General features: G+C 50.9%; 1 protein-coding gene across 1 annotated transcript; it reads right to left on the reverse strand.

Moving 5' to 3' along the window:
- Positions 1 to 394: 394 nt before the first annotated feature.
- On the reverse strand, positions 395 to 14,469 carry LOC113608356 (phylloquinone omega-hydroxylase CYP4F2-like). The gene is made up of 12 exons (XM_027084506.1): positions 14,272 to 14,469; positions 12,259 to 12,403; positions 9,472 to 9,525; positions 9,251 to 9,378; positions 6,399 to 6,520; positions 5,341 to 5,611; positions 4,179 to 4,245; positions 3,867 to 3,996; positions 1,378 to 1,511; positions 1,216 to 1,280; positions 979 to 1,061; positions 395 to 572 (listed from the first exon to the last, which is right to left on the reverse strand). The coding sequence occupies exons 1-12, from the start codon at positions 14,467 to 14,469 to the stop codon at positions 395 to 397; spliced, it is 1,575 nt and encodes a 524-aa protein (XP_026940307.1).
- Positions 14,470 to 15,809: the final 1,340 nt, after the last annotated feature.

Here is a 15,809-nt window from a genome sequence, read left to right on the forward strand (position 1 = left end):
CACTGAGGCTTAGAGAGAGACATGATTTTCCCCAAGCCAAGCAGCTAGTAAATAAATGGCAGACTGGGATGGTGACCACTATAGGAGGGAGTGGTGGATCCAGCGTCATCTGAACCTGACGGCATCTAGCTCTCTGCTCCACCTTCCCTAAAGAGTATCCTTGACCTTGTGATCCAAGATGGAGCTCAAGCTACCACATCAATATCCACCCCCTCCCCACCCCCTTCCCCCGCCCCCCAGGTTCATAGCCTCTCAGACCCGCCTGGATCCCCCCAGGCCCCAAGCCCCCCTCTCAATGAGACTGGGGCAGACATGGCAGCACAGTTTTATTCCTAGGAATCTGCAAAGTGAGGTGTCTAGGGTCAGGGTGGATCGCAGGCCAGACGGTGGCGGGTCACTGCTGACTTGCACTCAGCGGCTCCACACGCAACCAAAGTCCGCCCTCCGCGCGCATGATCAGCTCCGGCTTCCTGCGTGGCTCCTCCTTGTCCGGCAGCACACGGAAGCGCAGCAGCGTGAGCGCCAGGACCACCTTCATCTCTGTCATGGCGAATGACTGCCCAATGCAGTTCCTGTGGGCGAGAGCGGGAGCTCTGACTGCGCCCGGAACCCTCATCCGGGCCCCACCGCACCGGGTATCTGGCTCACAACCCCCATCCCCACCAACAGGGATGGAGAAGGAGGCTAACCGTGCCTGGAACCCCCACGTGGGTTTACATATCCCCAGAGCTTAGCCCACACTCCAAGTCCTGAACTCAGATCAGCAGACAGGGGAACAGGGCTCTCAACACACCTCGGACTCCTCCTCGGGCCCACCACCATTCCCCAGACCCTTACCTATAACGTCCAATGGAGCGGAGGGAAACTCTGACCATCTTAAATTTTCCCTCTTCCTGGCCCCCAAAATCAAGGCTGGAATTTCAGTCCCAGACCCCTGCACCCACCACTCCATTCCCACCTCAGATGCCCCGTCCTCACCTGGGCCCCGCGGAGAAGGGAATAAAAGCCAGAGGTGACCTCCCCTTGATGTTTTCTGGGTCAAAGCGGAAAGGGTCATAGACCTGGGGGCAAGGCAAGACAGGGCTACTTGGCAGATGTTTCTATAATGGGGGGAGGTGATGTCTGATTTACTAAACCAGAACCCTGTGCCCTCCTCTAGGGCCCCCGAGGGGAGTGGGCTAGGATGAGGGAGGTGGGGGGTAGGGGAGGCAGCACCTCAGGGTCTGGCCACACCGATGGGTTGTGATGGGTCCCGAAAATACTGATGAGGCAGATAACACCTGTGGGAGAGGAGGGACCAGTCAGAACTAGGTCCACGCCACCTGATTGGGCCCCTCTTTCTGACCAGGAACCTCCTCCCCTAGTCATCGTGGGCACCTTTGGGGATGACCCGTCCATCTGGGAGCACAGTGTCCTGGGTACAGCGGCGGGAGATGACTGTGACTGGAGGGTGCAACCGCAGACTCTCCTTGATGCACATGGTCAGGAAGGGCAACTGGGCCAGATCGTCCCTAAGGAATCCCCATGACAATTATCCAGGGAGCAAAACAGAGACATCGCCTCCCCCAACCCCAGCCCTCCTGCTGTCCTATGAGATCCTCTCTCCCTATAACAAAATTGCCGATGGATAAAATATCTCCAAACACATTAAGCTGTATACATTAGATAGGTACAGTTTTTTCTTTGTCCATCATACCTCAATAAAATGGTTCTTAGAAAGAAAGAAAGAAAAGCAATATCACAGAAGAACCAGACAAAATTTAGTGAGATATTTTTAGAAGTTTTTCTAAGCAAAACATCGAAAAGCCAACCATAAAAACGTTTGCAAATTCTTATAAAAATAAAATATTCTTTACGGCAAGATAGCAAAATCAAAAGGCAAATGAGTAAGAAACAAAAGATCGGATTCACTGTTGACTCTTATTATTACAGCACTAGAGATACTAGCTAATGCAATTAGACAGAGGAAAAAGGAGAGCAATGCCATTTGAAATGTGGGGTAAATACGTCATTTTCGGCAGATAATGATTTTATACTTAGAAAACGAGAGAATTCACTGGAAAGCTTTTATAAGCATCGAAGATAAGATTCAGTAAGGGGACTGAATTCTTTTTCTTTAGTCCCCTTCATTTTGTGTGGTGTTTTAAATTCTTAATAGTTGATACAGTTAACTAGTTCAAAATTGGAAAACTACAAAACACCACCCCCATGGCCCAACAGCCCTCATTTCCCCTCCTCACAGTTTGCCTAGTGATTATTTTATATGTATCCTTCCAGAGGTACTTTTTTGCATTAAAAAAATATATATAGTGGCATACTATGTACTATACACACTGCTCTGTATCTTTTTCATGTAACAGCATAACAATCTCTTCTTGTACATCTCTTGGGCCCAGTGTCCAAAACAGGGCCTTTCCTCCTCTGGAGCTATAAAATAATTTCCCATGATTTCCTCTAGAGCCTTTAAGACTCCTTTAGCTTTTATTTTAAATATTTGATTCATGTAGATGTTATTTTCTTATGACATAAGAGCAGGTTGAATTCACTTTTTTCCAGGTAGCTCTCCAGTTGTTCCAAGTTTTTATTAAATGATCTTTATTTTTCCTATTGATATGGGACTCCATATTTAGCATTTACTACGTTCACTGCACAAGAAATTTATATCCATAAATTATTAGTTTTTGTATTAGAAAGAATAGATGATGAAAGAAATGATGATGATGATATAAAATATCTGGATTAAAATTAACAAGAAATGTGAATGTATTCCAAATGAACTTATAAATATTTCCCAATACAGACAGACTAGATGATTCACCATAGCAACAAGAGTATCTAAGGGTTAATTTAGCAAAAGCTGCATAAGATCTCTATACTAAAATTTTAAACACTAAAATTTTAAACTCTATTAAAAGCCTAAAGATTATTTGAATATACAAAAATGGGTATTCATTCTGGGATAGTGTGTGTTAATATTATGATGTAATCTGTTTTCCACAAGCCAATCATATATTCATTTAAACCTCCTCCCTCACTCATTTCTCTCTCTCTGTCTCTCTTTCTCTGTCTCTTTCTCCCCTTCCCCACATCACTTCATTTTTGCCCGGCTGTCTCTTTGACCTAACTGCATCTCAAATGCATCCAGATATCTACTGATCATCTTTCAGGGTCTCAGCTGAGGCACTTTTATCCACCCTTGACTTTGCCTCTCTTACTCTAAACGCCAGCACTGCCCATGTACACTGGGAGTGTCCTGACCTGGGGCTATTCCTCACCAGGCTGGGAGCTCCTGGAAGGCAAAGACTGGGTCTGGGTCCTTCCTGAGTCTCCAGGACACAGAATGGGGCTGGAAAGAGTTGGAAATGGCATAGAATTGGGGATAGAAGGCAGTTTGGCAGTGTTTCCTAAATGGGAACTGGATGGATGAAGATGCATTTGTTCCTGGACAGGAGTTGAATGACTTTAGTCCTCAGGTATTCCCTGTGAATCCTGGACTAAATAATATGAAGAATTAGGGGACAGGAGATCAGAAAACACTCAGGGATGGAGATGTTTGAAAACATGCGATCCAGAGAGAAAAGTAAGGGAGTGGAGAGGAAGTTCACTTACTGAATATGTGCTAAGTGGCATCATCAGCCCTCACACATTGTCGCTAATTCTCTCAGAAATCCAGGTCTTTCTGTCCCAAGAGCCTGCAAACTTTCCCCTGTTATACATACTGGGTACTAGACCCTGCCTCTGGGATCTTCTCCTATTCCCACTAAGCAATGATGACAGAATCAACAAAAAGATTTCCCATCTTCCCCAGCCATGGTGCAAGGCTAATGTGAGGGGCTCAGAAAAAGACCAGGAGGACTTGCACTCACCATTCAATCTCCTTAGGCTCACGGTCCCTCAGGAGTTCTTGCACCTCCTGCCGGCAGCGCTCCTGGTATTCTGGGTGCTTTGCAAGGTTGTACAGGACCCAGGAGAGGCCGCTGGCTGTGGTATCATGGCCTGAGGGGCATCAGAAAAGCTTGGGTCTCTGAGCTACTTCAGCACCAGAAGGCGGACAGCACCCTCACAGTAAGGCCCATGGGGAGGATGGGGAGTGATGGGGTGATCTAGGGTCCACTCGCCAAGTTCCTTGGTGGGGGAGAGACCCCTTCCCGTCTGTAGTCTCACACTGGGACCCTCACCCTCAAACATGAAGGTGTCAGCTTCAGCTCGGATATCTTCGTCTGATAATCCCTTCCCATCTTCATCCTGGAGAGAAAGCAAGATCTCCAGAATCACTGAGGGCCCCTGAGCCTAAACTGAGACAATCTCAACCTCCATTATCCATCCAGAAACCCAAGCCCACCCTGAACTCCTAGACCTCGTTTGCTTGCTATCACACGAGGGCCCACCCCACAGGCCTCCTCTTGACCTCTTTGCCTCCTGTATTGTCCCTGGTGAAAGGAATCAATGATCTATAAATATTTTCATGTCTCTACATGATGCAACCTGGGTTACAGGATGATTGAGTGGCAACTTGACTTGGAAGCTATAGCTTGAGCATGACCCCAAAGCCATTTGCTCATATGTTAGGATAGTAAATCCAGGGATTCCTTATCTCTCCTGGGAATAAGGAATGGGTTATAAACCTGTAGAATCTATAGCCTTTGCCTTCTCTCCCACGAGGATTTGTTTAAGTTCAACAACAATCTCTTCTCTTCCCTTCTCTTCTCTTCCCTCCCCTTCCTCCCCTCCCCTCCCCTTCCTCCCCTCCCCTCCCCTTCCTCCCCTCCCCTCCCCTCCCCTCCTGTTCCCTTTCCCTCTCTCTCTCTCTCTCTCTCTCTCTCTCTCTCTCTCTCTCTCCCCCCACCTCCTTCCCCCCCGTAGGGAAGAAGGGGCATGATGCCCTGTATAAGTTCTAAAGTTCAAAACCTGGAGGTACTTATCCTGCAATGCAAGCATGGCTGCATGTATAGGTAAAACATTATGGAGCCCTCAGAGAAATTTAGGAATGGGGAACCATAGCTACAATTCTACTCTGGCTACTGTTCCTGCTATAAGCCATAAATGGGCTGCTCTGATCCAGAGTTTTGTACATATACATACGTGTATATATACAGTCTGCCTCCGTGGTAGACTAACTTATTAGCTTGTAAGTAGAGTAAAATCTCAGGACTTCACAGTTTCAGATTCAGCCATCCCCTGCAGGGGGATTCCACACACTCATCTCTAAAACTTATCCCTGACCCATCCCTCCCTCAAGCACCTCACATGGCTCCCCAGTACCCTCTGCATCCCGTCCAAGCTCTTTGATCAAATCGAGGTCCATTCTCATACTTCTGCTCAGATACCAGAGGAGCCTACCTTGGTCAGCAGGAGCACATCAATGAAGTCCAAGGTCTTGGACTTAGCCTTGGCCTTGAGGAAGTCATCAATACCCTGACTGGGGAGGGTACGCCGCCGCTCCTGGATGACAACATCTGTGAAGTTGTGCACCAGGCGGCAGGCCCTGCGGAAGCACCGCCCGTCGGGGGTGAGGTAGTACAGGAGGTCTACGTTCAGGAAGATCTGCTGGTGCCGCTTTGCCACTAGGGCACTGAGCTCCAAGATGGCAGCGATATATTCACTGGGCTTCCTGCAGGATGAGAGCATGAAGGAAGCCAACAACATAAAACACCTGAAACCCAGAAGCCAGGAGCCACCTCCCTTCAGGAAACTGAGTCTCCAAGAACAGATGGCCCACAGACACAGTGTGGGGTGGAGCCAGGACATGAGACTCCCCAGACTCTTCTCTTCTACATCCCATCTCTGTGAGCTGCCTCCATGCCCCAGGCACCCAGAGCACAACTTAGATATCATGCTTCTCCCCTCTGTCTCTCAGTCAGTACCTGCCCCTTCTCCTTCCCCAAACTGTCCACATGGCTCAGAACTTATCCTCTGCTAGCTGGTCAATGGACCAGCCCTTCCCTATTCTCCTTACAACCAATGTCAACAACATTCAGTGTCTACATGACAGTTGGTCTTCTATTGAGTCAGATGTCCAAGCTCAAATTCAACCAAGACCTTCATCTGCTCAAACACATTCCTTGGCTCCCAGGAAACTTCAGATAAAGTTCATATCCTCTATGTCTGACTTCAGAATGTCCTTAAGATATAACCCTGCCCACTCCTCCAAACTTATTTCCAAGGTGTCTCCTCACTGTTGCACACACTTTGCTCATCCTACTCTCCTGGCCTTTATCAAACAGTTCTACCTCCCTGAAAGGTTAGCTCCTTTTCTTTCCCTTTCCCTGTCCTTCAATGTCCAGCGCTGACACACCTCCTCCAGGAAGGCCCTTCTGATTTCCCTGGTCAGTCCTCCCTCCCCCATCTACTCCCTTGGGTCTATGGCTCATGTACCCAGGCCCTGGGCCAAGACTCACTCCTGGCAATTGCTGTCGAAACTGAAGACGCATTTCTGCAGACTGTCCAGGGTCATGAGGCTGATGTGTTCAAACATGTCCAGATGGGTGTGGCCCTCTGTGACCAGGTGCTGCCACTTGGCCTGGACAAAGAAGGGGACAGAGTTGTGGCTGGGAACGGACTCCCCTGACCCCTCCCTAACCCCTAAACACCAAGATGCACTCCCCCAGATTCTGACTCCTGGACCCAGGCACACAACCCCAGGGAGGACCAGACCTGGGTAGGTGTGAAAGCTGTTACTATTAGGGCATGAAGTGACCATGGCTGAGAGTCAGGAGATCTGGGTTTTTAAATCCTGGCTCTGCCCGCTATACTCTTTGTACCCTTGGTCAACTTATTGCATAAAGTAAGTGCTCAACAAATGTTAGCTTCCATCATCTTCATTGTTATAAGTTGATTAGGAAAATGTCCCCTATGTTGAGAGAGGTAGTCCTCCATGGGTCCTGAGCACCCCTGCACATTTTTGCTGGGTATGCCAAAAAATTGCAAGACTCTGATGTTCTTTACCTGGGCTATTCCTCAGAGTTGTGTTTGTAGCAAACAACCTTGAGGAGTGAGGTCATGTTGAAACCTTGTAACCCAGATTGAGACTTGAACCCATGGTCTTTTAACTGAAATCACACGCTTGGTCTCAGGACTTAAGGAAGCTCAGGTTCTTGATGTCTCATTGCAGAAAGAATTCAGTGAGAGACAAAGTGATTGGTAAGAAGAGGATTTATTTAGGGAGAAACACATTCCACAGAGTGTGGGCCATCTCATAAGGCAAGAGGCCTTGGGAGAAGCACACTCCACAGACAGAGTGTGAGCCATCTCAGAAGGTGAGAGGGTACTGGGCTGTCAGTTTTTATAGGGGTGGGTAATTTTATAGGCTAATGAGTGGGAGGAGTATTCCAGCTATTTGGGGGAAGGGGTGGGGATTTCCAGAAATTGGGCTACTGCTCACTTTTTGACCTTTATGGTCAGGCTTCGAACTGTCATGGCACTTGTGGGTGTGTCATTTAGCGAGCTGATGTGTTACAATGAGCGTATATTGAGGCTCAAGGTCTAGTGGAAGTCAGCTCGTCCGCCATCTTGGATCTATTTGGTTCTAATCAGTTTATGTCATGTCCTCTGGCTATGTCATTCATTTAAAGGTTGTGCCCTGCCCCCTTCCCTCCTGTTTCAATGTCTCCCCCTGGACAAATACCAGGCTTGCTTTTCATTGCTATAAAAGTCATAGAGTCTCTAAACCTAGGGCTCCTTCCCTTGTAATACAACATACTATACGAGCAGGCATCTATTGAAGCCCACCTGTGTCATCCTCAGGGTATTTGGTGACTTGGAAGAAGAATGCAAACCAACAAGAAGCACAGGCTGTTTTCTGTGTCAAAAGTAATACATTGTCCTTTGTCTCTAACCCAGGAGTCTCAGGACTTCTGGCAGAATCCACAAAAGAGTAACAAGTTCCCTTGTCAGCTTGCAGGTATGGAAAAATCTGAGGCGCGTCACAAAATCCTTACGTCCACTACTCCATTCCCACGTATATATCCAAACCTTTTGCAATGTATTTTTTCAGTAACTTCTATTAGGATGTGCAGCCTACTTCACCATTCTTCGATTCTGAGCTGGCCTTGGACTTGTTTTGGCCAATAGACTATGGTGAAAATAATGAGGTGATCATCCCAAACCTAGACCCCATGGGCACTGCAGCTTCCTCTCAGTCTTTTCAAACCCTGCCTCTGCCATTTGAACCAGCCTGAGATGTCTTCTGAAGGGAGAGGATCACATGAAAGGAAGTCTAGTTGCCCTAGCTGAGGTCATCCTAGGTCAGCTTGCAGCCAACCAAGCTCCAAACATGTGAGAGGACTGACCCCAGATCAGCAATGCTTCGTATCTCTATGGTCAGGCCGCCCAAGATAGTTGTCCTCTTGTTCTCTGTACATCCCTTGCTTGACCAGTCCTTGTTTCACCTACACCCTATTCACGTGGCTGACCTTCCCTCTTAATCACAGAGCCTAATCAGTAACTGCCTAAATACTCGCCCCCAGCCCCAGATAGTCATTGTTCTAATATTTAGATCAAAACATCTCCACCATGATAGCTTATCAAAGGGGTAGTGAGGGGTATGCTCCTCTGCTGGTTTCCTTGGTAACTTATGAGCCAACCTGTTGTCAATTCCCCTACAACTGGTAACCTCTCACCCATCCACCCCCATAGGAAGACTGCTGCCATGTCCTTCCCGCTGTGGACCACACATGGTGGGTTGTCACCCCAGGACCTTGCTTCAGATGTGTAAGATGCCCCCGTCCATTAAACCACTGATGTCTCTGTTTCTGACTCCAGCTCTTTCTCCAGTCTTGAGGCTGCAGGCCTGTGGGGTGCAGTCCAACACTATCTGACCCACAGCTGATTATAGATACGTGAGTGACCCCATCTACATTCAGAGGAACCAGCCAACTGACTCACAGACTTGCTGTCCATACTAAACCCTTATTGTTTTGAAGTGATTTGTGACTCAGGAATAACTGCTACATGATATTCATCGTTATCATCAAACGTGCCTCAAGATTCCATGGTTTCTGTGAAGGTAAAATAGAAACTATGACCTTCTCAGCACCTACAATGTGCCAGGGACATGGCTCCGTTATGTTATCTCTACCACCCTGCAAAGCAGGGATCACATTATACTCATTTTATAGCCAAGGAAATGGAGGCTCAGAAGGAAAGAACAATGGCCCAAGCCACGCAGAAGAGCCAGAATTACAGACAAGGTGTGTCTGAGTCCCCGTTGTCCCCAAGACTCCAGCTGGGACCCTGAGTTCAAGACACTCACATGCATGATGTCTGCACTCTTGGTGAAAATCTTCATATAGGGCTTCAGGATGTTGAAGTGGAAGGCGGGTGTCAGCATGCGACGGTGGCTGCTCCATTTGTCACCGGCGCTCAGCAGGAGCCCGTCCCCTAGCCGAGGCAGCCACGGGGAGTGGGCAAGGACAGCACCTTCCCCCGGGCCCCCAAGGGTGTCCCCAACCCCCTTCACTCACAGTTACTCACCCAGCCAGGGCTTCAGAAAGTCGTAGAAGTGCACGTCCTTCGGTGCGGCGGTGGCTGACATGAATGAGGACCATCAGGGGCCAGGAAGAAGGGGAGGGGAGGGATTTTGGTGGGGAGTGGAGGCTCCCAGCCAGGAACCTGCGTTCCTCCTCCAAGCCCAGCATAGCAGGAATGGGGCCAAGAGCACAGGAAACTGGGAGGAGGGGGGAAGGGAGGGTGGAACAGACCAGGCTGCAGCACAGAATACGGTCAAGACAGAGCCCATAGACACAACTCTTTATGCTTAGACACACCCCAACATGACACAACATACCCCAACATGACTTGACATGGCCCCTTATAAACACCAAAGCATAGCCCAGCACTTTACAAGACGCCTTTACAGGGACCTGGGACATTACATCTGCCCCAGCACTCTGACCTCTCCTGAGACATCTGACAGGGCCCCAACATGCACGACACAACCTGACATGACAAAACGTGCTCTGCCATGGACCCGAAGACAATCTGACATGACCTCAGTGTGCCCCAGACAGGACCTAATACACTTATATCACAGACCTGAAACAGGCAAGACCAAGACATACTCTAAGACCTGCATCAGACACGACTCACATAAGGTCTCAGGCATTTCTCAGAGTGACCCTGAGTCCCAGACCTCAGACAAACTCCAAATGTGGCCCAGACATGACCAGCAGGAGAACCAGGCAATCTCTAATGGCATCTCACATAAGAATCAGAGACTCCAAGATGCCTCAGATGTCCTTGGCCACAGCTGAGCCCCAGACATGACTGAGACCATCTCCATTTGAGCTCAGGTATAAACATACACAAGGTGTCACCAGGTATAACATACCCCAGCTGTAACCAGAATCCAGGTAGAAACATACGTGACCAGACGTGGCTATACAGCAGACAGTGCACAGACATGACCTCAGGTCAGGCAGGTGGGAGTCCGGGTGAGAGGGAGGCAGTGGCATCTCTGCCACAGCCCCTTCTGTCTGCACCTTGGTCACCTGCCCACCTGGAGGCAACACAGAGACCATGGCAGTGGGCAAGCTGTGGCCAGGGAGGTGTCTACCTGGAGCAAAGAGCACAGGATTGGTGCAGGTGGGGTGGAAGATGTGGGTGACCACATGCCAGGGTCCAACCCACCAACGGCACACATCCCATAGGTGCTGGCCTGGCCCTGTGTGTACAGGAGACCTTCCTCCGAGCGCTGAATCTGGACAGGCACAAAAATGACCCAATTCACACTCTTCCAGGCTGCCAGAGGGAAGGACTTGCAAGGAAGGGATCCAGACCTGAACCTATGAATCACCTCCAGCAGCCGCTCGTCTGTCCTCAGCCTCCTCCTGGGCTCCCTCCCCACACTCTCCATACATGACAATTGGGGTCCCTCAGGTGCAAGGATAGAAAGGGTTTTTCCCTGTTTGGATCCCAAATACCACGTTCACCTGACTTCTCTTCCATCCTCATATTCCAGGTACGGAAACGGAGGCTCTGAATGATGAAGTCACTTGCCAACAGTCTCCCAGACGCTAAGCCTGAGACTCCAGCCCAGGTCTGTCTGAATCCAGGGCCTGACTTCTTAACCATCCAGCTGCTCTGAGCCCCAAAACAATAGCTCAGAGGACCCTATGCTTCTCAGGGCACTCAGCGTCTCAGGGACACAGAGATTGGTCCCATGACCCAGGCAAGGGAAATTAAAGGGAATCCTGTATCTTTCCCTGGAAATGTTGTGAATGAGGTCACTTTTCCATGGGGGTTGAGTTTCTGGCATTCATCTTTACCATGATGAGAGTTAAGCCATCACAGATAAACACAGAACTGAAAGACGAAGACAGATTTCTGCTGACATCGTTTAAGACCTGGATCCAGCTGGGCCTGAAGACACCCTCCTTGGACTTTACTATCAATTGATTCGCTTTCTTTCCTTAGAACATACAGGGTTGCATTTCCACCACAAACAGCTGAAAGAGACTTCAGCAGCCAGAGAGAGCCAGGGATCTTCCCAGAGTCACTGAGCATCCTGGTGTTTCAACCAAGGTCTCTGTCAGTTGCTGCCTGTTCATTCCTCTGCTTGCCAGGTCTGTCTGGGGATGGGAGGAACAGGGGACAAGAGAAGGGAGACAGGGTGCGGTGGAGTCTCCTCAGGGAGATTCCTGGGGACTGGAGAAGGAGGGCACTGAACTAGAAGTGGTCGAGCTGCAGGACCTCCAGAGGTGGATGTCATGGAAATACAAGCGCAGATCTTCCACCAGCCACGAGTCTTCATTGCTCTGGGCCTGGGGATGGGTGGGACTGAGGGCAGGCCTGGCAGGGGGCCTGGGATGCTATGGATTTCCACTGCACCACTTTACCCTCTGCTTTAAAAAATGTCTGCTCGTCGATCCAGACACAGTTCCAGCAACTCCTCCTCCAGGAAGCCTTCCGGGATGCCCCAGCAGAAAACCTTGCTTCTCCTCTGGGTTGCCACAGCCCATCTCCCTCTGGCCAATTCCTGACCACACCAGGTCAGGGATCTCTCTGTCCAGACCTGTGTCCTCAAGATTGGGGATGTCCTTCACCCAGAACACCAGGGTGGGGGTGCAGACGGCAGTGACAGGAGGAAGGAGGCAATGAGATGGGGGCTGGTGAATACTTGAAGGAAAGAGGAAGATGGCTGAGAGAGAAGAGGGGAGAAAGGGCCGGGGTCCTGTAGGGGCCACATTGAAGCTTGGCAGGGAGGAGCTGGAAGCCCTCAGGTGTGTCATAGCACCACCACCACAAGCTCTGCATGGGTACCTGAGGCATTGGCGACATTCCGGATCAAGTCAGGATGGCAGAAAATGACCAGGGGGGTGATAGGGCCCATCCAGATCATGTATCCCTGGGGGTAGTTGGCCACCAGCTGAGTTAAGCCCCTCAAGCCCTGCTCCGTGGGGGGGTACTGCAAGGAAGGGAAGGGCCATCAATTCCCAGAAGGAACCGCTGCAGTGGACAGTGTGTGGGATTCTGCACAGATGGAGGGAATCTCTGCTTCCTCCTGTTCCTTCTCTCTGAGGGCAGGAGGGTCCTGGGGGCCTCTTCATGTCCCCAGAGTGTATCCCAGGGCACAGGGAGAAGACATGCTCTCTGCCCACAGGGAGGGTGACCTTGGCTTGAGAAGACAAATTTTTCTTGTCCTGGGAGTGGTCCCAGCCCCAGGGGCGACCACAGGAGGACATCCCCAGTGGTGAGGTTTGTGGGTAGCAGGGTGGCCTCAGGACTTGTGGACTGGGTTTTAGTCCCACATCCTTTCATATTCTGGCTGGTCCACATGGCCTCTGGTTCCTTGCATGGTAAAGGGTCTGCAGACCTGGGACCTTCCAGCCCTGGCCAACCCCAGGGACGGTCGTGAATTCTGCCCATCAATCAATATAGCAATTCTGCCCTCTGAACCCCCTCTGCTGGCCATACTCTACGGAGAGTGCATCCTGTGCGTCTATTTCTCTGCAAGCTATGGACATGCCTTTCAATTGTGCCATTTACAAATGAAGAAACTGAGGCCATATGCCCCCAAAGGGGAAGAAGTGTGGGTTGCCTCCTGGTGAAGCATCCCCTCCCCAGGATGCCCCACTCAAACCTGACAAATACCCCCAGGTGCTCTAGACAAGTGAACATAAGTCATTTGCACGTTTGTGACTTGCTCCTGTCTCCCCAAGGACCTTGAGGTGAGGATTCAAAGCACTAGATGAGATTGGTCCAGAGAGGGAGAGTGACTCAGCCAAGGTCACACAGCAAGAGGGGCTGGAGGAAGGAAAAGTGATCAAGACCGGCCCCTTACAGACACGCCCTTGGAGGGGAAGGCAGAACTGCAGCAACTTTGTAACATTCCTGCTGCTTCCAGGATGTCCTGAAACCATTCCAAGACCTAGAATCTCAGCACTGTGAATCTCACCTTCACGGTGAACTTCGGAATGCCCCCGTTCTGAACTTTGCCTTAATGAACAGTGATTGCAGCAAGTCCCGCCCCAAGCTGTAGTTCTCCTCCCAGGCAGGAAAGGAAAGCTGTCTGGGAGATAGGAGGAGGACACCCATCCCTTTGACCTTGACTGAGGGGGGTGATGGCAAGTTCCTCACCTTGGTCATCAAACATTTATTTTGCATACCTACTGTATGCCAGTCATGGACTGGGCACTGTAGTGTCTGCTCCCCAGAACTATCATCAAATTGGAAAGATGGTTAACAAGTAATTGGACAATTAACTGTTTAATTAATGATGAGTGGGGCCAAGTCAAAGGTCAAAGTCTGGGGCACAAGGTAGGCAGGCATGGAGGATGCGGAAGTGTAAGAAGGCTTCTGAAAGAGGAAGTGAGTGGCCAACTTTATCCAGATTGGTCAAGGCACCCATTGGGACATCTTGGCGGGAGCAGGGGGAAGGGAGTAAGATTAGAAGGAGGGGTCCTGGAGAGGGGAGGGGGTGGGTAGCTGTGCACCTGTAGGTGGGAATGGGGAGGTGATAGCTATTTCCTGTGGGGAAGATGTAGCCCAGAAAAAGACACAAGGAAGTGGGCCACATGCAGAGCAGACCCTGGACAGCGCACCTCATGTGTGGAAGACAGGCAGGAAATGGACCCCAAAGCAGGCTAGGGATAGAAGGACAGGACGTGGGGAAGGTCTCGATGGCAGAGCAGAGGAATGAAGGAGTGAGGAAAAAGGGGGCTTCTCATCCTCCCTGGATTCTCTGCTGTCCTAGACCCCCTGAGCCCCGTTCCTGACCTTGCAGGAAGTCCACCCACCCTGATGCTCCGGACTCATCCTGCTGTCCACACTCACCAGGCCCAGGTGACCCAAGAACCAGTTGCGTTTTGGGGGCTGCGGGAAACATTGAAGGCGGCGAGAGTTGTTGTAGGAGGTGTAGATCCAGACCAGGACGCGGGCCAGTAGCCAGGAGGCCCCGACCAGCAGCAGGAGTAGCCACGGGGAGGCTGTCACCGGCCTGAGTCCCAGCCAGGACAGGCTCAGCTGCAGCATCCTGTAGGGCAGACGCGGTGGAGGGTGAGCTCCTGAGGATGAAGGAACGGGGGCCGATAATGGTGAGCTGTGAGGCAGAGACACATAGAGGGACAGGAACGAGGGAGTGAGGGGCAGGGATGGTGAGTGCTGGGGGCAGGGCAAGAAGGGCTCAGAGAAGGCAGACAAGGTCTGGGAGAGGGGAGGGAGACCCAGTGAAATCAAGGGGAAGACAGAGAGACAGAGACAGACACAGAGACAGAGAGAGAGACAGACAGACAGACAGACACACACACACACACACACACAGAAAGTGTGTGTGTTAGTTACCCACTGGTATCCACTCATCTCCCAGGCCAGCTCATTCCCTTGAGCAGTGGCCTTCCCCACCCCGGGGCCAGGACCCCCAGCCCTTAGACCCCCAGCCTGGCACCTTCTGTCAGGAGTGCCTTGTCCCACGCAACTTCCTCTTCCCTCCTCTGGGGAAGGCTTTGGCTGGCCCCTGACCTAGAGGAAGCTTCCAGGGGCCGGGCTAAGCCAGCCAATCCCTGCAGCCTGCTTACCTCCTCCCCACCTGGCAGCTGCCCAAATAGAAGGTGGAGGGAAGGGGTTACAGTGTTGTTGAGAGAAGCCTGTGAACCAGCTCAGGATCACACGGTGTGGACACTGGATCCTCAGGACTCAGCACCTCCTACATTGGCAAGTTGGGGTGTGGGCAAAGGTGACTCTGGACCCCAAGTTCACAGCCAGCCCTGCCCTTCCAAGGCCAGGGTGCAGCAGGTAAAAGCATGAACATTCAGGTGCCAGGTGAGCAGGGCAAACATCTCCGGGGCTCCTCTCCATGCGTGGGCCAGGAGAGTGTCTGCACCATTTCTTGTCATAGAATCAGGAAGCTCAGAGACGTGAAGCCTCTGGCCTCTGGGGCACGCAGCCTGGCAGGAGTTCAAGTCCTGCCTCCAGGCAGCCCAAGGCCTGAGTGGAGACATGATTGCTGGGACCAAGAACAGAGAACCCAGCCTGGCCGGGGGTTACCTGCGTCAGATTCAGGGGATAAAGTGTCCTCAGCTAGAAGAGGGCACCTGGAGGCACAAGGGGTAAGGCTGCAAGGGGCTGAGAGAGAACAGGATCCAGACAGGGGAGGGCGGAGCTGGGAGATCCTGAGTGGGCATCCTCACTGTGACTGTGGGCTGTGCCGACCTTCTCTGGGCTGTCTTCCTATCTGGGAAATGGGTTGCTAGATGAGAGCCTGAGAGGGGGATCAAGGAGGGTTCTGCAGGAAGATGGTAGGGATCAACAGCTCCTAGAAAGATGGAATGAGGGAAAAGTGCTGGCAAGTAGTACTTGTGTTACTCTGTGCAGTA

This window comes from Aethalodelphis obliquidens, unplaced genomic scaffold (assembly GCF_003676395.1).
Source record: "Aethalodelphis obliquidens isolate GAN/ISIS:26980383/991018 unplaced genomic scaffold, ASM367639v1 scaffold53, whole genome shotgun sequence".
Classification (NCBI taxonomy): domain Eukaryota; kingdom Metazoa; phylum Chordata; class Mammalia; order Artiodactyla; family Delphinidae; genus Aethalodelphis; species Aethalodelphis obliquidens.